This window comes from Meleagris gallopavo, chromosome 1 (genome assembly GCF_000146605.3).
Source record: "Meleagris gallopavo isolate NT-WF06-2002-E0010 breed Aviagen turkey brand Nicholas breeding stock chromosome 1, Turkey_5.1, whole genome shotgun sequence".
In the NCBI taxonomy this organism is placed as follows: Eukaryota; Metazoa; Chordata; class Aves; order Galliformes; family Phasianidae; genus Meleagris; species Meleagris gallopavo.
In genome coordinates, this window is record NC_015011.2 from 7522771 (window position 1) to 7547158 (window position 24388).

General features: G+C 44.6%; 1 protein-coding gene across 3 annotated transcripts in view; it reads left to right on the forward strand.

Moving 5' to 3' along the window:
- The window catches only part of FRMD4A (FERM domain containing 4A), a 201057-nt gene that overhangs the window by 86703 nt on the left and 89966 nt on the right, over positions 1-24388 (forward strand). For all 3 annotated transcript variants that reach the window (XM_010716844.3, XM_010716644.3, XM_010716904.3), the window contains exon 3: positions 19385-19479. In XM_010716844.3, the coding sequence (XP_010715146.1) occupies positions 19385-19479 (95 nt within the window). The remainder of the gene's footprint in view (positions 1-19384; positions 19480-24388) is intronic.

Sequence of the window (24388 nt, forward strand, 5' to 3'; positions counted from 1 at the left end):
CTCTCCTCTCCTCTCCTTCTCCCTCTCCTTTTCAGCTCCCAGAGAATGCAGCTGAGACAAAGGATCTCAGCTTCCACTCAAAAGGGTCTTCCTTCTGCATATCCCATTCAGAGCCTTGGCCATGAATGTGGCTGTGGGCTCAGGACTGTTGCACAGAATGAGTAAAAAGTAAAAACTGTTACCATCTCACTGATTTCCTTCCCCTTTGCCTTGGTGCAGGTGACTGCAGGAGGCGGCTGAAAGTGGCCACATCAGTGTCAGGTTCAACTGGTTTGCCTAGAGAGGTGCATTTGGGCTGGTTTAGGGCAGCATAAATCAAGTGCACCTGATTTGGTGAAAGCAATTGGAAACAGCCTCAAGGAAAGAAAGGAGCCAGGTCCAGCACCACAGTGCTAACTGCCCCTGCATGCAGAGGGCAAGGGGAAAGAAACATCTGCATTCCCGCAGCTCCTCCCATCATCCTACAAAGGCTTTTATCCAGGAGCATGCCAAAGCCATCTATTTTTAGGCCTAGACTCTTAGGAAATGATGCAAAATGCTATTCCAAAGTGATGGAGCAAACCTCCATTCTCCAGCCTGTATTCACTCTATTTCCAGCGTGTGCTCCACCAACCCCTTTTGTCTTCACTTGAGTAAAGTGTCCCATGCCACTTGACTAGGAGGGGGATTCCGGGAAATTTGATGTCAAAATGGATTTGTCTCTCCCTTTGGTGGGTTATTTGCCCGAATTCCCCTTCCTCCCCCAGGGAAGTGCCAGCCTGCTGATTGCAGCACGCACATAAGGAGCACAGCACAGAGCAGTGCCCGTGGCATTCGTGTGCATGTGCGCCCATTTCAGCCTCTGGACAGGATGTCATCAGAAAACACATCAGCTTTTCTAATCTTCAGGACAGAGGAGATGGCTCTTGACTTGTAATTGGGCCGTGTTTTGGAAAAAAAAACAAATGCATGACCTCATCATGAAAAGCAAGGCGTGCTCGTTCTCCCCTTGCATTCCCCTCCCTTTCAGATGAGAGGCTGTTCATACAGATAGGGTGTTTTTTCTTTTCCCCTCTATCTGTGCTCACAGTCAGTTCATCACCATTATGTTTGAATGATATCTCTTCTGATATTACCTTTGCCGTGAAAGTGCCCATATTAGGGCAGGAAAAAGCACAGATCTAAACCTGCAGCGGAGGGAGCTTCAGTCTCTGTCCTGACAGTGCTGAAGCTTTCTTGGTAGCGGGTCAAAACAAATGCTGGGAGGTAGAACCATCATATCCGACAGCTCTGGAAGGTGTTTTCCTTTGGGAAAATTAATAGCAGAGATTTTGGGTTAGTGATTCATCCCTATTTTTGGAGATAACTCTTCCCTTGTCTGTGCTGGCTCAGATTTAGAGATCAGCTTGCCAGAATGTAACTATAGAGTCTGTAAGTTACACTTGTCTCCTTGGAAAAAAAATAATTAAAAGAAAAAATTAAAGACCCTTACCCTGTTTTAAGAACAAAATAAACCAAGCAAACCATTTACACCTCATTCCCAACCCTTGTTTTGAAACCAGGGCAAGCATTTCACACATGAAGTCAGCCCGACCCACACAGCGATGTGGGAACACCACTGCAGGCGATGCCTCAGCACCTGGGATGTTCATGGAAGGCTGCCCCACGTATCAGAGATGCAGAGCAACCAGGATGTTGCACAAGATGGGCACTTGCTGCTGGGCACCTCTAAGGCAAAAGTGTGGAGGGATTTAACTGTGCAAATGGGATTCTCTGGGTTGATAGAAAGAACCTTTTTTCTATTAGTTTGGTTCCCTTTTTGATGACATCTCAGCAGTAAGTGCCTAGTGCTGATACCTTCCCACTTAAACTGCCCTTTCTTCTTCCACATCCCCATTGGGATGAACAAGTCCATTTCTCACTGCTGGATTATCTTCTTTACTTCTTTTTTCTTGTCCTTTGAGAGCCCACAGTGCTTATAAGAGAGGTTGTATGTACTAAAGAGCTTTAAAGGCGAGGCAGCAAGCACCATGTCCCTGACCTGGTGATCCCCTCATGGACACTCATGTTAGAAAACATTCTGCCTCTCCTCTCCACTCTTCTCATAGGCAAAGTCAAACAGGAGCCACAGCTGAGATAATCCTCAATCCCTACTAAGTCTGGTGTTCTTTTTCTCTACATCCATATCCCTTTTGCAGTCTCGTGTTACCCCTTCATCAGCCACAGCTCAGTTGGTGCAAACATATGCATATTCCTGGTGTGATGCTGGGGCTGAGCTTTGGGAGCAACAGCATCTCTCTGAGGACAGAGAGCTACAGCTAGGAGGTTGTAGAGAGGTGGGGGTTGACCTCTTCTCCAAGGAAGCAGCGACAGGGCAAGAGGGAATGGCCTCAAGTAGCACCAGGGCAGGTTCAGGTTGGATATGAGGAAATGTTTCTTCTCAGATGCAGCAGTGAGGCATTGGCACAGGCTGCCCAAGGACGTGGCGGAGTCACCATCCCTGGAGGTGGTCAGAAAAGGGCAGATGTGGCACTGAGGGCCATGGTTAGGGGGTGTAGTGGGGATGGGCTGATGGTTGGACCGGATGATCTTAGTGATCATTTCCAACCTTAATGATTCTACAGTGCTATGAAGATGAGCACATGTGAGCCAAATGTTTCCAGAAACCAGGGCGGTCACTTTTATGTATTTTCAGTATTCTCTTGAATCATTCAGCAAATGTCTCTGAGATATGGAGACTCACAGTCAGACACGTTGGGTGTGACTCAGAGCTTGTCACAAGAATTCTGCACAGCTCTAGCTTTTGGGCTTTAGAGAACAGTTTTAAAGCGCTTTGCAATCTTTACCCTTTGGAGGCAGATAGCATGAATTATTATTTATTTTCACTGTGTGGACAGTTGATCAGTGGCAGATGTTTCTAATTGCATTAAGCAAGTGGAAATAATGAGAATTAGACAGCAGATTCTCCAGGAATTTACATTTAGATTGAGTTACATTTTGCCATTTTAAAAAAGCAAATTCAATGTCAGATGCACTGATTCTTCAGCAGAAAGGGGAGCTGATTATTTTTAATTATTATTTGATTGCTTAAAAATGAGCCGTGTTACTGTACTTAAAAATATTTGACTCAGGAGAATGATTTAATGGATGCTCTTATGTCTTTTGCAAACGACGTGGGACAATGAAGCTGTTCATCAGCCAGCATTTCCCCCATTCCTCCCCCTCCCCATTCCACTTTCATTGACGGGCAGATGAAAAATAGGGGACCCCAGGCTGCCACAGCTCCGTCTCACAGCACTGCTGCAAAATTGGGCTGATGCTGGGACGGGCTCAGCTGAACGCCCGCATCGCTGACAAGCTGAATTAAGCAGCACCGATGGGAGACGAGCAGCATGTCCCCATGCAGGCACCACACTACGCTCAGCTTGGCAGGAATTTGGGGTGGGTTTTGCCCCCAGCTGCTGGGCAAGCAGAGGAGCAGGGCTTGGTGTGGGGAGGAGCAGCATCTGCTACCTCCGAACGACACGTGTGTGACAGCCATCTCCCACGCCGTGCCAAGAGGAAATGAGCTGTGTTTCAAACCACTGGAGGTTTTCCTTTGGGGACCCTCTTACAGCGTTTTTTTTTCCTCTCCTAGATTTCAAGTAAAGCTTCAGACACAGAAATGTGTGAGTCTCCCGTCAGCAGAGATGGGATTTATGTGTGGCACAGATTATTGTATGTCTCTGTTAAGTGCAGAATCCAAGCTATAATATTCTTATAACTAACTAGCTGGCTCAGCTTTTTATTTTTTTTTCCTTTTGCTTAATGAGTGCCTTATCCAAAACTCCTTGAAGTGAGAGAGTCTGTCTATCAGCTTCAGTAGGCTGTGGATCAGATTTCAAATCACTGATTCATTATTAATTATGCATTTGGGATTCCCTTTTCAAAGAGTTCATTGTTAAATAAATTCACTTTCAGACATTACAGACTTGGCATTCCTGTGCATTTAATAAAATTCTGGCAAACCAGCCAAGAGCCATAGGCCAGCTTCTCTTCTAGTATTGATGGATGAATCTCTACTGAACAGCAGTGGTTTGCACTGTACGCATATAATATATCTCTTTGCTCTCATATAACCACTTTCCATCTAAAACCAGATCTGCATTTGAAACTTCTGCCTGCCTAGCTCTGTGGCTTCCATCTGTGGCTTTTTCTTCCCAGAAAGAATTTCTTTGTGGATTCAGGCACTGCAGGGCAAACTACTTTTGCCAGTTTGTTTCTTTTCTCTTTGAAGAGATACTGGCATCTCCTTCCTAGGACAAACTGCTGCTTCTTTAGAGACCCCAGAGAGAGCAAGCAGGCAGACAAATGCTTTCCAGATTCCTATGGTGAGTGGAATGGAAAATTTTGTTCTAAAAATATTGTGTTTTTCCTGTAGTCCTTAATAGTCTAGTCTGAGTCCAGCCACTGAGACATTAAGATGACCAAGGGGCAGGTCTGGAAGTCCTGTTTAGGCAAAGGGGCATTGTTTTGGAGGGCTGTGTAGAAACATCTCCCTACTGAGTTGGTTCAATAGGAGGTGATGTCCAAGGTGAAAAACCAGGGCACCTCCCTGGAGGTATTCAAGGCCAGGGATGGGGCCCTAGACCTCAATCTAGTGCATGATTTAGTGGTTGGCAAACTGGCCCATGGCCAGGGGGTTGGAAGTAGATGACTTTTGAGGTCCTTTCCAACCCAAGCCATTTTATGATTCTAGGATGATCCTATGTTACAAAGTGATTTAATGGCACAGGATGTTACCCTTCAGCTGAAGGCACAGCACCCAGTTTCTAAAGCTTTCACTTAACCTACAACTGTTCAAGTAATTTGGAAAAGAAAATAGATAGAAACACAGTTCCCAACACTTAAATAATAGATCTCTGAGTGTTTGTTGCAGGGAGGCATCCACTTGGCCCATGACTTTCTTTCAGTGCAAGGGATAAAAACCACACAACTGTTGCAGAAGGGCAATGAAGCAAGAGAGGACTACAGCACTGCAGCATTCAAACCCTCCACTAGTTAAAGTTAATTCCCCACTGCAAAATAGTGGGGAATTATGCCCCCATTCAGCTTCCTCAGGTTCTCACAAATCCCATGAAGTATGATCTTTCAGTGCACCCTCGCATAAGAAGCACAGGTTTTTCCAAGACTGCAGATCTTCAGCATTAGCAATGATGACGTTGCACTGGCCATTTACTCCTTGCTGTAGGATGAGGTTTAGTGGGGTATGCAGTCATCTGGAAGGAAGTCATGAAGAACAGGGAGACTGTCAAGCAGTCAAGGTGACCACTGGCCCATCAATAGAGATGCCTTCAGTTCCCGGAAGTTCATTAAGATCTCCAGCACCATTTTCTGGAATTCATCTCCCAGCAGCATCTTTTGCCAGCAGCATGACAAGGCCTGATGTCTGGGCTCCCCCAGCTTTTCAGACTTGGCCCTGACACCTGGAGCAGGGAACAGCTTCTCTGATTTATCCCAGTGGGTTAATCACTCTAGTCTCAGTCTCTTATACCACTCAGCAAGGAATTGTCTGGGTGAGGTGCAGAGAAAGGCTTTCTGGATGCTGGCAGGGAGCTGTGACACTTCCTCAGCATCCCTCAAAGGCAGGTAGCTGCTATCTTGTCCATTGAGGGAAGCATAGCTTCAACGTCAGCTGTGGTGGAGGACATCAGTGGCTGGGTCTGTTCACACAGACATGTGCTAGGGCTTGAGGCACTTTGATTCCTTATGCAAGGAGAGAGCATTGGCTGCAGCACAGGGTTTGGGTCAGTGCCACACCAAGTCATCTTCCTATTCTCCACAGTGCTGAGAAAGCTTTTAGATATTTTAAGAGACAAAGAGATGTGCTGTCCTTGGGTGAAAGCTGACTGTTCATTTTGGTTGCATATCTCTCGTCTCACAGCTCCAGCTGACTCAGTCCATGGCTATAGCAACTCTTTGTGCTGTGCCACCAGACTGCTGTCTCATCTGCAGTGTTCCTGAATAGAACACGACCCAAATGTCATTGTGGGGGATTGAAGCCTCTGGGCAGGCACGTCAGATTATTAGGAAAAATTTCTTCTCAGAAAGAGTGGTGAGGCATTGGCACAGGCTGCCCGGGGAGGTGGTGGAGTCATCGTCCCTGGAGGTGTTCGAGAAAAGGGTAGATGTGGCATTGAGGGCCATGGTTAATGGGCATGGTGGGCATGGGCTGACAGGTGGACTTGATGATCTTAGTTGTCCTTTCCAACTTCAATGATTCAATGATATTTCAGTTCTGAATGCAGATCACCATTGGAAACCTGCCCCAGTCCCAAAACGGGGGTGAAGACCACTAGGATCAATTACAAATTCTGTTCTCAACCCTCATTCTACTGAGGGCAGAAAATAAGGCAGCTAAGAATTTCCTCTACCCGAAATGGAAGCTCATGGGATGTGGGAATATCCATTTCTGGCCATTGTCCCTCCCTCCAGACTTGGAAGCACTCCTGTCATCAGACACAAGAAGGGGTGGAGCTGGTACCAGCATCCCACCTAGATACCTTTCTTTGGTTGGTATTACACAAACATCCTCCCCTTCCCACAGGACATTACCAGTAATGGGATCACTTCTTTCCAGAAACCAGATTGTCTTTGTTTGCTTTCTAACCCTTCCGCTCAGAAAAACCTTCCACAATTCTCCAAGCTTCTCCCTTCATGGTTCATTTCATTTATTGGCTAATTCCACTGTCGTCCCAGTACACGGGCCATCATCTGCATTTGTGTGTGTTTACATTTTCCAATTATTTCCTCAGTAGCTCACTAACAGTTTTTGTCCTGCCTGAGTTCTCTTCTAATCACTCCATCTTATTTCTTCTTTATTTCATCTGAGCAGAAAACAGATTTTTTTGTTTGGTTTGGTTTGTTGTTTTTTTTTTTTTTAACAAAGGAAACTCGCTATCTCATCTGCTCTAGAAGCGTCATTCATTCTACCCTCCTCCTTTTTGATGGGCCTGGTTTATCACCAGCCCTTTTTTTTAATAAATATCAGTGGAAATGATCCTTTCTTATCCCCCATCAATTCCTATGGTGTGCAAGTATTAGGTTGCGTGCCCTCCTTTTGACCTGCAGCCAATTATCACGGTTGTCCCTTGCTTCCTCCTTTACTTATGGGGGTCACAATGGTGAGCCTGTAGTCAGGAAAAGAAGACCAGTGTCAGAGAAGAAACACATTCCCTGCTTGTTTATCTCCAGATTGTGCCTTCGAGGGCAGTGGCTGGGGCTACCTGGGCTGAAGGCAGCACTGAAGTGAGCACCAGGATGTCCATGTGAGTTAGCATTCCCTGTGATAATTCAGCAGGTATCATGGGAGAAATAACAGCTAAGTATGGACTGAATTAGGTCAATGGGCTGATTTGCACATTTTCTCCAAGGAACTATTCTGTTGTACAAAGCCCAGAATGGATGTGTGAGGATTTCTAAGAGAAGCTTTGAGGTAGGCAGTAAGGCCTAACCCCACAGTTTCTTATAATAGATGTGTAATATCTACACAAAATAAAGGAGAAAAATTCTCCCTGTGGTGTCTCATTTCCAGCAAACACTGCCCACTCTCCTGTCTGGTCTGCACATGTGAAAATAATGGTGTTCAGTACCAAATTCCTTAGTAGTGAAATTTGTTAGTTTCAGTAAGTTCTCAATGTGGCCTAATAACAATCCCAGAATACACAGGTGCACCATTGTACATTTAAAGCTGCATAAAAACAGCATTAATTACATCTTTCCTCAAGCATTAGAGGGTTGTTTTAGTTTTATACATCCACAGAAAAATTATAACATCCAGAAGCAGAGCCAGGGCTTTCCTGTGCACTACCTTTCTCCATTGCAATTCAATCTGCTCCACCAAGGGCCCCATTTACCTTCTGCTGGTTCAAGCAATGCCAGATGTGTGAATGATGGAGGGGACCAGGCAAAGGGACCCAGTTAGCAACTGGACTATGTCCCAAGAGAAGCTGAATACAGCAACTGTTGCTTCTCAGGGACACACATGGTGGTCTCCATACACAGGGTCTTCATGAAACGACATATTAGGGAAGGGAGCAGGTAGTGCTTAAAATGAGTAGAAGGGATGGGATGGGAGGTTCTGTTCTGTTTAATGACAACACGTTGGCTTCCTCAATTTCACATGAAATAATCATAGTTTTATCGCAAGCCTGGCCCTTGCTTATATCAGTACGTTCTGCTGGCTCAAGAAGTAAAGATTGCCTTGGAAGTCACCAAGAGTAGATAGGGTCTCTTTCAGGACAGGGTGTTAGACCCTGCCTCATAACCCAAAATAGTTTACAGGGCAAGTCCTATTCCTCACACTGGGGAACTCAGGAACCACGCTCATGCAAGTGAAATTAGAGACCAGACTACCATCAGTGGGGATGTAAGTGGAGCAGCACTGATTTACTGTGCTGTGGGAGCTGGACCTACACAATTCATCATTCTTTTCTTCGCCTTTGAGGTTAGAGCAGTCTGTTTAGCTATCCTATTTCTTGCGGTCTCCAGTCACTTGGTTCCCCATAATGTCTGAGCTTTGCCATCAGGCATTAAGCAATGCAACCAACATCTGGCAAGTGACGTTCAGCTTCTTTCTCCTGACCTTCCCAGGGGAAGAAATGTCTGCCTGATGTGCAGTATTTTCATGGCATGTTTTACATTTGAGTGTTAAGCCAGAAACTTCAGAACATTGTGGTATTTTCTTAATATGGTAACTGTATATAGAGCAGATGATTAAACAGATGTGAGGATCTAGGAAGACCAACATTCAACTCCAAGCTTGTTACGAGAAGGGTATCTCATATTGCTGTGTTTTTTGGGAATCCAACAGGGAAGCCAATCTCTAGATAGGAGAAGAGCTAAGAAGAAGAGCTAAGAAGAATGCTCAAAAACTTATGCGTCCATTAGTCTTTTGAAAGCATTCCCCATCCCCAAATCTCAGCACATCAGGACACAGCTCTTCTTAACTTTAATTAGTGTCTGCACTCACAAATGGCATGTAAGATAAAATGGGAAGGTCAAACTTCATGCTTCAAATCTAGCATTATTATTGATTTTAGCTTTCACTGCTATTGGATTTGCTAAAATCTGAACTGCCTTGTCATGATGCATAATGTAGTCTTGTAGGTTTTGCTGCTTTTTTAATAAATGATTTTAATGTGCTTAGAAAATGTGCTACAAAAATATTCACTTCCCTTATTAAATACTTCCAGAAATGAAGAAGTGACTTTGAGTAACGGTGGAAACAAATAACCTTATTCAGGAGAGATTTTTAAAAACAAATAGATTATATGAATGTAGTTCAGCTAGTATGTCTTGGGAATTTATTTTCCTTTTCCACATCAGCAACAGGAGATGAAGAACATTCCCAAGTACCAATTTTCGTAGGCTAGATGAAGGGAGATAGACATTTCTACACTTGATTTGAAACAGTATGAACCAGAGTGCTTCAGAGGTTTACAGTTGAAAAGATAAATGGATTGTGTGAGCTGTCCAATTTCATTATGTGCCCTAACCAAACTCTTTCTTTAATGTTTGATAGAATTATGATCAAATATTTCAAAATAAAAAATTCTGACCTCTATAAAAATTGTTGTTGACCTTGTCAAGGTAGCTTTAATGCTTTAAAAGAATACCAACAACCTCTCAGTGATATAAAACTTCAACAGATGCTACCAAATCATAATAAATATAGAAGGCAGCTGGTTATTCACACTGACCGAGCCCTTATCAAACCCTGTTGTCGACTGAGTGTGAAATGGATTCCTGCCACTGAAAGTTGGCTCTGAAGCTCGCTTCATGCTCAAAGTTTGATTTGCCACAAGTGATACCGTCAGATGGCTCAAAACACAATTGATTTTCTTGCAGCAGCTGACTACTCTTATGCAAAATTATACAGATCTCCAGAAACTTGAAGGCAGGTACACACGAAGACCCAAAATTCTTTAAGCCAACCATTTATTATACAGATTATCTGCATAAATTTGTCATGTCAGAAATGCTTTCTTAAACTAGGCCATACAACTTTCAACGCAGCACGCTGCAAAGAATGCTATATCTATGTCTTTTTTCGTTTGCATTTAGACGAGGGTTTGAACCAAAGCCCTGGATGCAAACCCTCTTAACTCCACAGCAAGAGCAATTTGCATCTTGAGCTGCTTCAATTTGTATTAGCTTAGCCCCAATCTCCAGTTGGAGCTCTCCAACTAATCTTGTCTCTGCATCCATCAGTGCTGTATGTCATGTGCAAAAGAAGGTGAAAAATCCTCTGCAGATCCAGTTCTGTGATAAAGACATCAGATATGCTTACTCTGAGTAAACTCTCTGCTTGCTTAAATTGATTACTAATAAAGACACTGGAATCTAAAATTCAGTCAGTGTCTCCACTTGTACCACTCTTGCAAGTGCAAGTTCCACAGGTTAGATGCCTTCATGATGCAACATGAGATTCTTCTGCCCTTTTGCAAGGGTGATAGAATGAAGATTTGGCTGACTAGCTGGTTTTCTTCCTGGCCACTCACAGACATTGGGCTGTAGGCAGTGGTCAGGTGATAGACAGGGGTATACCATGAAAATCCATCCCAATCCATCCCAAGAACTTTGCCTTCTAATCTGTGCAAAACATTGCTATAGAATTGAATACTATATGAGCCAATTCTTCTGATTTAGGAAAATTTGAAATCTAGGCTCACCTGGTGGTAATTGATGGACAATTTGAGAGCATCCTTTCTCTGACTTTGCTCATGGGGGAGAAGAATCAATCATTTTGTCTGTTCTAGAAGATGAAGCAAGCCAGAACTTGCTCTTTGGCTCATGGGCTTTGCTTGTATCCATCTAGCTAAACTCTTTTCCCCTTGAAAGAGGTAGATGGATCCACGCTAGAAACCATTCTAGCTAGAAACCAAAGTTATCCAGCAAATAGTGCTCAAACATGGTTTCTGTCTTCTACTTGTGTAGAACTGGTGGTCTAAAACAAAGATGAAGTCTTTGTACCTGTGGGTATCATCCTTCTGCTCTGCTGATCTATTTATACCTGCAAGCTCCACAGATGTTTCCTAGAAGGAAATACAAAGTTATTCAATAGATCATTAATACTTTTGGCAATGACTTGAAGGGTTACTGAATCTAGCCATCATAGCTGGGAATCATTTATCTGCTCCGTGGGAACTGAATTTGCTGAAAGTTGATAGTTTAGATTCATGTAAGTGAGTACCTTTTTTCTATCAGTCTTTTTGATTTTGCACCCAGAAATTTGCTCCAAGTTCCCTGAAAGCTGAAAGAAAATCTCAGTCAAAGTTGGAATGGATTTTCATTTAAAGCCATAGAGACCTCCAGAATGCAACTCCTCACTATGTGGTCCAGAGTAGTGTCCTGCAAATACAATGTTTGCTAGAGTAAACAAGTAGCAGGGCAAGCAGCCAGCTAGGTTTGTCCTCAGAATTGTCTTGGAAAGGACAAAACAAATTTGATGTTGTGTTATATTTTGGGAGAAATGCAAAGAGATAATAGAAGGATCAGTTTCCTCCAAACATCCAAAAACAAACCTAGAAAGTTAAATAAAGAATAGTAAGAGTTGTATGCAGAAATTGACTCGAGGCAACTTTTTAGCTTGCTTCAGTGATGTTTTCATGGCTGATTAGCTGAGCTGGCACTGACCTTGGCAGTGCTATGAAAGCAATCTTGACATCAGTCAGCATAAAGAATTCTACACTTTCTTCAACCCACCTCCTCTCCCCCCCCCAAAAAAAAGACAACTGTTTGCCCATGAAATCTGGGTTTGCTTCTGAGCTTGGCTAGATCTTCTCATTACGTTCCTGCTCCTGGACAGTATTCAGCTGCAAAGGACTGAAAGGGGGGCTACACTGTTGGTCAGATCCACCGTGCAAATCATATTCACTGCTGGTCACATGAAAGCAAGGGGAAGGATTTAAAACTAAAAGAGAGCAGATTTAGATTAGATGTCAGGAAAACTTTTCACTGAGGGCAGTGAGGCACTGGCACAGCTGCCCAGAGAAGCTGTGGATTCCCCGTCCCTGGAAGTGCTCAAGGCCAGGTTGGGTGGGGAGCTGGGCAGCCTGAGCTGGTGGGGGGCAGCCCTGCAGCAGGGAGCTGGAACTCAGTAAGCTTTAAGGTCTCTTCCCACCTCAGCCATTCTATGATTCTATGATATGTGAGGAACACTGTGAGATATCAAACCTGACTGAGGTGTTCCATGAGGGTGATGTGGACCCAGTCAGCACATATGAACTATCACGGCACAGAGATACAGATTCTTGGGGGACCCCAGGGAGAAATGAGCTGCTGGCAGCTGGAACAAGGAGGAGATGGAGCATGCAGCCGACTAAAGGAGGAGAAGGAGAAGCACTGAGGCTTTTGTCATGCATGAGAGGCAGGTCTGAGCAGGGAGGACAGGCAGATTTCCCATCCCAGCACCAGTGGCAGCTGGCTGCTCTTTTCAGATGCAGTCACCTGAAAATACTGTTAGAGCTGCTGGACCACAAGAGAACAACAAAGAGGAATGGGGTCACTGAGCGTCCATGAAGACTCCAGCTGAATGGGGCAAGTGTGCAGCTGCCTCTGTGTTGGGCAAGACGGAAAGGAAGAATGCTACAGACCCAAAAGTGTCTTTTTCCTCCCACTAGCTGCTTCTTACTGGGGCTTTAATGTGAATTTTGTCATGCAGACTCATGGCCAACTCATGCTCTTTGTTTTCCCTGACTCTAAAAATATTTAAGCAGATTCACATTGCTAGTATGTAGGGGAATTAGAGATCGTCAGCAACGGCTTCCGACTTAAGATACTGAGTGTCAGGTATTAGCAGAACCCAGAAATGCAGAAATCTGTGAATATTTCTAAGGCATCTTGTCAGTAGGGTGTTTCTAATCCTTTTACCGAATGGGCCATTTTAAAACTTGGAGTTTTTTTGTCTTTGTCTCTCTGAGCCTAATAAATCCAAATTCCCACAACTTGCGAATGTTGACTTTCCAAGAAAAATGTCAGTGGTGCTCTGTCACTGCTCTCCAGGCTCCCAGGAAGGCTGCTGGAGGCAAGTTGTCTCATTTTCCTGTATAAATGAAGGAAAGAGGTTTTAGAGCCAGCCGCTGGCCCTGGGAGTGAGGTGCTGCACATGCCAGCACAAGCGATGCTGCCATCGCCACTCCCTGATGCTGATGGGGTTCAGCTGTGTTGTGATCAAAAATAAGGCATTCCCTCCACAGGCATCTTGCATTTCAGTGAATAATTTTTCACATAACTGTATCTCAGTCTGTTTGATATGATCTGAAGAGAAACCAGAGAATCCCCATCCCTGGAGGCATCCCATCCCTGGTGGCTTTCAAGGCCGGGCTGGATGGGGCCCTGGGCAACCTGATCTAGTGGGATTCTACGATTCTGTTTTAATTATGTGCACTACATGTATCAACACAGCACGAAGGAGAGGCGGACCTACTCCGTAAGTGGCATTTCAAAGCTGATGGCTTCTAACTTAAGCCTTCAGCCTGATTTGTACAATTTTATTACTTTATATTCAGATGGTAAAATAGCTGATTATTTATTATTTAAAATTTACACAACATTACGATGGAACAACTTTGGATTTTTCTTGTCTTCAAAGTGCATAAAATAGGTTAAAGAACTGGATGATGGAGCTGCTGGCAGAGCCGATTTGACAAGAAGAGACATATTGAGTGAGTGACAGCTCAATGGCCCCTAGATGAGAGATTTCAGTGTTTCATGCACAGAGAAGCAGGAGGGGAGGGAGTTACGGTCTGTAACCATCACAGGGTGAAGCTCTGCCTCATGCAGGGGGTATAAATGCACCGCTGGCTGTTAGCAGATAAGGCTGCTGGACATTGAATAACCAACGCCTCAAGAGACAGAGCAGGAATACAAAGGATCTGTACGGGCATCTTCACCCTTATTTCCGTGGTGTTAGAGCATTGCTTTGTGGCTGTTTTTAGTAGATGATCTAATCCAGAGGGGGCACCTGGACTTTGCTTCGTTAGCTAATTATTAGGGTTGGCAGATGGGAAGAACTGCGTGTGAGTCACCGTTTTGCACTTTTGTTTCCTTCTGATTGCACTGCCCAAGGCTTGAGACGACTGGCAATGGAGCACGGCACCCTGCTGCATGCAAGCCTTAGAATCATACAATCGTAGAATCATAGAATCATTAAGGTTGGAAAAGATCACTGAGATCATCTAGTCCAACCATTCATGCAAATCTCTCCTTTTTCCACCTCACCTTTCCAGATGATGGACTGGCTGCACTGTACCCCCAACCCAAGCCACCAAATGACTTTTTTTCAAGTGCCCAACCTTTGAAGTCAGCAATATGAGACTGTCGGCACCCAAAAAGGCTGTTTTGAACAGACCCTGTCCTGCAGAAACCAAACCTGTTATCAGATAGCATCTGCTATGGCTGTGCTAATAAATAATGTATGCCAGGGTTCATTGACTGGTCTAGGAGCCACATGGCACAGTTGGGACGTGCTCCTGGGGGTCAGCTCCCTCTTCCTCCCAAACAATGGGCCTCTCTTGGGTCTGCCTCTGGAGTGAGCTTTAAGTTGAGGTGCTGCTGGGCCATGCCTGCAGCTTAATGCCTCTGATTCAAGGCAGCCCCAGTGTCTATGCATGACCACAGTAAGGTTGTTAGCACAAAATATCCCTCCCAGCCCAATTGAAAATCACTGGGAATGTCAGGTTTGTTCCAGCAACTGTCTCCAGGCTGCCAAAAACCAAGTCCATCATTTTAGACAACACTGGCATATGCATGCCTTCCTCAGCTCCATGGATTTTCAGGATGCCCACCATTAATGCCATGAGGGGCCGTTATGTGTATTGCAGCACTGGAAGTTCTCCTCCCAGGGCTGAGCATGAGCTTTTTTGGTACTGCAGATATCCTTTAGCACTGCAGCATCTGGGTCCCATTACGTATCACACTGCAAAGGAGACACTGGACAGCAGCAGATTTTTTTTAATCTAATGAAACGAGGCATTACTAAGCATGATCTGGTTACCTGGTTCCCACAGCTCAGTGTGTCTCCATGCCGGATGGATGCGGGCAGCACGTCTGCCCATATGTTGAAACTGTGCATTTCCCAGAAACCTTCTGCCACGGAGAATTAGGGAAAAGTGATGAAACGGGGGAGGGGAACAGATAGGCTTCTTTGACAGTTAATAAAACAATAAAATATACTTTATGTGTGCCCACGTTTCCAGGGACATACTAGCAGCTGCTAGTACCCTGTCATCTGTTTTTTATTCATGGCACTGCTGGACTGTGGATAGATAATCTCTCTCCATAACTCACTCATTTCTAAACGTAATGGGAAGCTGTCAGGGAAAAACGCTGCTCTGCCAGAAGTGGGCTGCCCGCCTCTCCACTGGGGAAACAGACGGCTTTGGAGCTCCTCAGGCTGCTCAAATCCCAGTACCAGTGCTTTTTAACTGTATTGAATCTTTAATACTGGAATGCATGTATTCCTGATGTATTTCCCACAATGGCCAGCAAAACAAGCTGCTGAAGCTGCGGGGAAATCCATCAAGATCTCCTGGACTTTAGGCCTGTTTCACGATGAGATGAGCCGTCCCCAGAAGCTTCTCCTGGGCTACAAGTGGATTCCTATTCCCAGAATTCCTCCTCCTTCCATCCTATGGCTAACACAGACCCATAACACAGCATTATTAGCAGTGAGCCCATGTGACACCAGTTAGTATTAGGGTTCACTGATCCTAGTTCAGCATATCACCTCACACAGCAGAACCTCACACCTTTTCCTCTCTCCAGCACTGCAGAAGTCTCCAGCTCTCAGACCTCAGCCCACTGCCCCAGGGGTCCAGCAGCCCACATTAGAGGGCTCACACTGATGAGAACTCCTCCAATAGCTACAGGGAAGAGTGGTAATACTCTTTTCTTTCTGACATTGAATAAAAATGACCTCACACACCTTCCCTTTCCCCTTCCTTGGGGCTGTCCTTCTTCTCCACACCTGCCCTTAGTGCTTGCTGTGCTATGCTGTTATCCTGGGAAGTTGCCTTCATGTCTAATTGTGAAGAGACAGCCCTAAGAGTTAAGCTAAGGGCAGTGCATGGAAGAGCAAGCCATCCCTTGTGGTTAATTTGTCGTTGCTCCTTAAAATACATCCAAGGAGATCAAGACAGAACTTGCACATTGCACGCACCAGAGTCATCTCAGCACAGTTCTTTCCAGTACACGCTGTGCCTGCAACCCTGAGGCATGGGAAGCTCCTTCTTAAGCATCAGGGAAATGCAAGGAGGCAGCCCTGGCAGCATGAGCTGTGATCCCATGAGCTGTGATCCCTTGTGCACCTCCTCACACTATCTGCAGTGCTTTTACAGAGCAGTTCTTGGTCTAGCTTCAACATACAGAGCTGCTACAGAGGTTCAGTTCTTTTCTTTTCACCTCCTCACACCACCAACAAAGCTCTCTCTTTCTTCTTGGACATTATTAGCCAAAATTTAAGTTATCCTGGAGAGAAGGAAGGAATGATTTTGCAGCTGTGAGGATTTGGGAGCAGTGGTTGCAGCACTTCAAATCAATCTCTCAGGCATTGCATTGGGTCATTCTACTAATGAATGAAGAGACAGCCCTTAATAAGAATTTCTTTGATCTCTTAACTTTTGAAGAGGAAAGAGAGAAAACTGGCAGGGATCACTGCTCCCAAGTCAAGTTGGACTCTACAGAGGAGTTGCCCACTGTAGTTTGTCTAGAATCCCTAGGAGCTCTTCTGTGCTGGGACCACGACTGGGACCCTGATGATTTTTCTATGAAAGAGCACCCTTTTGTTGTTCTTCATATACATTCCTTCCGAGAGGGCCCAAAAGTGGGAGAGAGCAGCAGGGAAATCCCTGGCCAAATAACATGGACAACCTACACCCACCATACTCAGCCCTCACAGCTCCAACCACAGGATTTCTGCTGATGTTAAGGCCAGCTGCTACAGTTTCAACACACTCCCTATACTTCTTTTTCTGAAGCAGGTTAGACGGAGAATGCCAGGAAAGCCTGGGTAAGAAGGATGCAAGGAGCAGCAGTGCCGTGGTAGGTCTCTTTGCCATGGTCCAGCTCTACAGCACAGAACACAGAGTTCAGCTTCTGGTTTGAAAGCCATCCATTATTCCTAATTTATGTATGTAAGATTCACAAGCTGGCCTGCAACCTTCTCGATGTATAGAATACAGAAGGCCCTGCACCCACTTCCAATTGATTTCCTTGCTCTCTGAGACCAGACCAGACCCCATCTTCCTCAATGTGTCTGTGACGGCAGTTTTATTAATGCAAAATGAATATCCCCCTGGAAAATGAAGTCTAGAAATTAATAATGAATTAAAACAACTTGCCACAGGCATCGCTAATGAGCTCTTTGTCTGTGCAGCTGACATGAAAGGAGGTCATCACTCAGCTGATCCCATTGTGAACAGCAAGCAGATTAACCGCTAACTTTGAGACAGTGGCTGTCTGCAGCTCACCTTGTGTCTGCTTGGGTTTTCTTGCCCTTATCCTTGCTATGAGGGGCTGTCTTGAGGTGTCTTTGCTAGCTGGAGAAGATACCTAACTCAACCCTCCCTCCAAAGACTTGGGTTGTATTGAAGGGACACGGGACTCATCCCACTGGAAAGGACAATAACCTTGCAGAGCTTAAGAAGAGAGTGGAAAGTAATCTTGGAGGGGTCTATCTGGGCTTAACTTCCCCACTGTAATCCTCTTTAGGAATGCTGGCCCAGTAACTAACCTGGCACCATTCTAGCGCTGGCTCTGCATCTATTGTTCTTCTGCCTTATCCTCCTTTATCTGGCACTGCAGACTTGGGATGCATCTTCACAGCAAGGGCAGTGGAGATTGCATCCTTGCCAAGCCTGGGAACAGGGTTGTGCTGGGAAAAGAGGGATGTGATTAAGTGGGCATGGTGGTGATGAACTCATGGTTGAGCTAGATGATCTTAGTGATCTTTTCCAACCTTAATGATTCTATAATTTTAAGAGCAGCCGGGCAGGGGACTCATGCAGTGCTAACCATCTCTCCATGGCTTTTTCAGTAGCCAGCTCTCACTCAGCAGAGATGAAGGGGCAGCTCATGGCATTTGTCCAACAGGAGGGTGGCTGAAGGCTGGGGCTTCCAGCTCCTGCTCCCAACTCAATGCCTAGGGGCTGGATGCTGTGGTGAGGAAGGCAAGGTAGTCTGGACAGCCGCATAGCTGCTGCTCCATGATGTGGCTGGACATCAGGAGAGGATTTTACTGTTTATTCAGCATCCCCTGTGTCAGTGCTGGCTGGGTGGAGCCAAGAGACCCATCGCTTTTCCATATCCATGAGCAGCTTGTTTCACATCAGCCATTTATTGCTCTTTTCTGCACTCCTGTGAAATACAAAAGCCCAATCCATCCCCCTCCAAGCTCTTATTCCAGGCTTGGAAAAATGCTTCTGTGTTTTAGGCATGCTTTTTCTCACTTTTCCCCACCCTTGCCCTCTCAGGTGAGCTGACTGGTGGCTCGGTGTCCTGCTTGGTATCATAACTACACACTTATCAAAGACTTGTGAAAGCAGAGACCCAAGGAGACAAGGGACGTGACCACAGCTCCATGCCTGGTCTGCTCCATTTAGGAGTTACAAGAGCCTGTGAAAGGCAATGCAGCATGTAAAGAGGACACAGCAGAAACTCCCAAGTCCTACCTAGGAAGCCTGATTTGGGAATTACAATGAAGCTTGTTGAATCCTACCTAGGGCTGTTCATCCTACACAGCATCTTAGACATTATTTGAGGGCTGCTTTAAGCCTGTGCTACATTTAGGCACAGCTACTGCTGCTGGATTTACAGACATTTTTGGAGAAAGGTTGAGAGTCCTACAAGGATTTGGTCTACAAATCAGGGATCTCTGACTCCAGCTGTGCCAGTGCTGCTGTGACCATTACAGCTCTGGGACCCAGGACTCGTACATGACTGTAGGATCACAGACAGCATCTTGTCTGGATAATGAATGAGAAACTATTTTGTTCTGTCATTTACTTCTCGTTTGGTCCTGTCACATCCTATCTTTTGGCACTATGTATTTTGTTAGTGTTATGAGCATGTATCTATGCTGTGCGTGTGAGACTGGGTGTTTGAAATGTGTTTGCAACGGTTCTTGATGAAAAGCTTTAACTACTGAAATTATCAGAGAGGCATATGTGAGCGAGTCATGGTAAATCTGAACACTGGTAAGCAGTTGGTCATCTATCTACAGAGACAGTGAGTACTGGCAAGGTCAGAACCACCTGTTTTCTATTTTCCTTGGAGTACCTTCAAGGATAGTATGTCCTTCCAGAAACATAGTACCTTATATCAAAGTTCTCTTCATTAATCACTTTCTTTCATTTTTGTTTTCCAGCCAAAGCTTTTGGCAAAGGAGTTGCTTGACCTGGTGGCATCTCATTTCAACCTGAAGGAGAAAGAATACTTTGGAATTGCATTCACAGATGAAACGTAAGTGCAAGGAGTCAAAGACTTAAGAGGCAACTCTCAGATCAGAGCAAATCTCACTGTTGTTTGGTCCTCAACAAAATGACCAGAGTAGAAGACCTGTGCACCCCAAGGTCCTAGATCAAGGTCTAGGAAGGTGTGGGTCTCTAATCAGTCTGTCCTGTGATACCTCTTTAGAAGGTAGGAGTTCAGCATTGCTGGAGGTGTATAGAGGAAGTAACAATCCCTTCCTAATCCCATCTCTAAAGAGTTGGTGCTTTTTGGCACTGGTGGAAGTATAGCTTAACCTCTCTAAGATCCCTTCGCTAGTTCTAAGTTCTTGTCAGATTGGCAAAACCCTTCAGTTAAAGTGTTGATCACTCAAGCAGGTTTAGAAGTAGTGCTAAATTATTTGGAGAAAAGTGAAAGGGAAAAAAAAAAAACCCTACACAAAACTACTCAATTTTTTAAAATTCTTTTAGATCCCAGATTAGAATTTCTCAATAAAAAGAAAGAAGAAAGCTTGGGAAAGAAAGGGATTGACAACACTAACATGGGCTAAAAGCACTTTTAAAAGTAAGGTTTCCATCAGAAAAGAGAATTTGACCAACAGCCTTATGGCTGAGCAAAGCCACAGAATTTGATTCATTGCCACCTCAGGCAATGCTGGTTGCTCACCTAGAACCCTGGCTCTCAGAGCTGTTTACAACAAAACTTTTGTCTTAAGACAAGACATTTCTACCCCTTGTTTAAAAAGTATGTCTAAAATTAGAACGGGATAAATATTCAAGGTCTGGCAAATGCTATAACAGGTCCTAGACTATAATCTCTCAGTGCTATGCACAGTCCCTGTTCCTTTTCCCAGCTGCCTGTTTTCTGTAGTTAGACTTTTCTCATTATGACAGCTGTGCCCTCTAATTCTGTCCCTGTCCTCCACCTTAGTTTGCAGAAGCATTTTCTGTAAGATGCACCAAGAGGAAGACCCACTTGCTTGTGCAGTCCTAAAAAGCAAGAATCAAGAATGTCAACCCATGGGTTGGGTTCCTGGGACAGCTGAGCCAGCAGTAATGCTCTCATCAGCCATCTCCACTCTCCTGCTGAGGTGGCGGAGAAATTTAAATTATCTGCTAGAATAATTATTTTGGATTGAGTAATTATACAGCTGCTGGATAATTGCACAGGCATACCCACAGAGAGTTCAGCGGCAATCACCCCTCTAGAGACAGTCCCTTTGGCAAGCACCTGCCTTGGGCAGCCTGAGGCCACCTCAGGACATGGTTTGTTGTGTGAGAGGATGCTCAGTGTCAGACACGTGCAGAAGCAGGACCCTAATCACAGGAGAGCCCAAAGATGATGCCATCTCACTGACATGAGCAGCTCAGCCCTGTAATAGATCTCCAACCCAGCACAAATCAGTGAGATTTGTCCTCAAAGGAGAAGCAGGAGGAACTTTACACAGATCATAAATGCATAATATTTCCTCCTCTACTGTAAAAAGCTTTGAAGAAATAGCAATTATTTTATTTGAACGTGGCAAAAAAATGTACTTAGGATGTAGGACTCGGTCTTAGAAAAGAATGTCCCACATCACCTTCAGAAAGTATAGTGGTCTGTATGTACCACAGATCTTAACCTGGAAGTAAAATAAATTCCTTTCTTCAAAAACTGGGAAAACAATCTCTTACTGTTTGTTTGCAGAGTACCTAATGCAGTGTTATACCTGATGTAGACCAGAAGCACAAAGAGAAAGCTTTGTGACGCAGGCCCTCAGGGACCTTCTTCTCTTTGTTCATCCTATTCCACTGAGTTTTCATGTGCCTTCCTTGAAAGAGATCCGTAACCAGCTGAAACAGGAAAGCCTGGTTCATAAATGCAGTCTGGGGTTGGCTACATTGCGAGTTCAGGAAGAAGAAAAGCCACTAAAGTATTAAATCAATTCTTCTATTTAAGAGTAAAAGCTCTATAAGAGTAATTTATTTAGAAATGATTTGTACTGAGGATTTCCATTCATTAGTTGTGCTCTATCATGACAACCTGAGAAGAAAATCAATAGGAACAACCTTTGCGTTGGCGACTTAATAGTTTCTTCTGATAATATAGGGTCATTACTGCGTTCAGTGTGACTAAAATTAGATTGTCAGACTATTACAGAGGAGAAAATAACGCCTCCTATTTTAATGATCATAGGAAGGCTTTATATGGCATGAGCCATTAACTGAGGGAGAGCACGGGTCAAAAGGTTGTCCTTGAATAGCATGTGGGGCCAAGCTTCTAGTGAAGCCAGAAGATCTATATAGTGGTTGATTAAGAGTGAAAAGGAGCGGGGAACGAGCCTTTTTCTAACTCAGCTGAGTGCAAATCTCTGCTAGCTGCCCTTTCCCTTGGCACCAGCTCTTCCAGCATTCCAAGAGAGCAAGTCACAGCAAGTCACAGCAAGTTCCCCTTCTGTTCACTGCAGAAGGCCCTTCTGGATAAGTTTGCCATGTCCTTTGCTCATCCTTAGACATGTCACCTGCATCATAGAGAACTATCAGCTTCTGCACTGCACTGCTCCCACTCCCTATGCATTTGGCTGCTGAAAATCATTTTGCTGATGTCTGTCCTTTCTTTGCCAGAAAAAAACAGGACTGAGGCCTTAATTATTTGTGTTACACTTGTGCTAGAGACTGCAGTAATGTGATAAGGTAACAACAGAGAGTGCCCTTATTCCGCCGAGGATTCTATGTCCCAGCAGACAGCAAGGGAAGAGTATGAGAAGAGGGACAGCAGGGCACCACATCTCCAGGATTTGGGGGGAAAACCTGTTTCCACCTCCAGTGATACAGCAAAGAGAGAACTAGGGAGCAGGTGTCCTAAGTCCTGGCTGAGCAAACTTCCCAGTGGGTGGTGGAGCTCTTGGAATAATGTCCTGCTCTGGCATGGGACCATTTCCATTGTCAGTGAGCCCATTGTTTGCCTGATCTGTATAGTTAATCTCACATAGCGCCCCGAGCTCTGCAGCTCCTTCAGAAAAATATTTCTGTTGAAAGATTAAGACCTTAAATGAGAAAACCTGTGAGCTTACAGTTGTTGGGCTTTGTTTCTGTAGTTACTGATGGAAATGGAAAATAGCATATACGGTTTCTATTACCTGATTTGGTCTTTTTCAATATCCATTCAGTTCAGCATGAGTTTGACACTGAAGGGGTGTGAGGTGGTGTATTTATTCCAAGTGTCTTTGCAACACAAATGTATATAGATTTCCTTTGCAGGAAACTGGACATGAACCAGTAAAACTTTATAAACAGATCCACCTGGAGGCAAAGTATTCATTGATGCACTACTCCTTTCTGAAAGCTCTGACAAAAGAAACTACTGTTTGCAATTGACAATACAAACCTTGGGCACCAAAATCCATACTTAGTCTATAACCTAAATGGACTCGGTTTCTGTTTCTAAAAACAATTATGTTTTTGTAATTGACACATCAGTTTAACTGCCAAGACAAACAACAGAGAAAAATGATATGGCTTCCAATATTCAACCTCCTTATAAGTCACACAAAACTGTTTGCACCATTGTTTGTGACTACATTGACATAAATACCTAAATGAACAAATCAATGGAGATAATGAAACAAAAGCTATTTTGTGGCTCTAAATTGAACTGTAAGGGAAATTCAACCAGACACAGGCATGCATGAATGGGATCCAAAAGCAAGCTGCCTAAATTGGTCCATGAGAACTGCTGGGATTACTACATACCTAGGGTTATATGCCATACTTTTCCCTGTCTTACTTGGGATTGTGCTCCGTGAATAGTCCTGCTGAAGACAGCAAGACAGCTTCCAGAGCAAAGTGTTTTGCTCTGGAGTTAAAGCACTGGAGTTTGGCTCCCTGATAGACCACATTCACAAGCAGATGCCAGTGCTGCTGCTGCTCTGTATGTGGCACACACGAATGCTAGAAAACAAGGAGTTGGATGACAATATGCAGTGCAGAAGCCCTTAGTGATGAAAGCTTGTAAGTGGTAATTGAGTACAGTGAGCAATTAGCTCCTGGCAGTGATTTAAGTGACCTTCCTCCTCTGAAGGAGCTTTGGATTTATGCTCCTTGCAGCAGAGAGTAATGAAACCCAAAAACTCAGTGTACACATATGTGTAACCTGGTATGTCGATGTATACACAGATATTCTTTTTGTACTGGCTGTATCTACTGTATACTCACGTTAAAATGCAGTGAGATTGAAAAGAACAAGTTGTTGTTTTTTTTTTTTCAAAATACAGAATATTTTGAAGGGAATTTGCTTTGTGCACCATGGCGTCTCAATACCTTGTTGCACGTGTTAGGCCAACCCATACACTTCTGTTGTTGGATAGTATGTCCACTGTCAACAAATTTGTCTCAGTAGGAACCTGTTTGCAATGCCATCAGCCACTGGTGGCTGCTGTTTTGGTGATACAAATGCAGATGGACAGGTTCAGGATAGGATGTCAGTCTTAGAGTGTTCTCCCCTTGCTATGACATTGTTTCACACCTTGGCCTACATAGGTAGATGGTCTAGATAAACGTTCAATCTGTACTTTGGGTAGGAGCAGGTGAGCATGGATAGTTCCTGTCTCCATGTGTAGTGCAGCCTTCACAATTAATTTCAGACTGAGTCCCCTTAGGGGGACATAATGAGACTCCAGGACCCAAGGGAACAGCACGGAACTGCCATCAGGGGAGGGTCAGGTGAGTGTTAGGAAAAGGTTCTTCACCAGAGGGTGGTGAGCACAGAACAGGCTGTAGGGCAGCACCAAGCAAGGCACAGATGAGTGTCCCAGTGGTCTCCAGCCCAGATCTGCTTGCTCCCTGCACTGCCCACCCTCTTCTGCATTAGTGTAAGCCAGAGCAGCTTTACAGAAATTCAGATGGAACCCAGGTGATCCAAAGCCTCCTACTTTCCCTTTTTT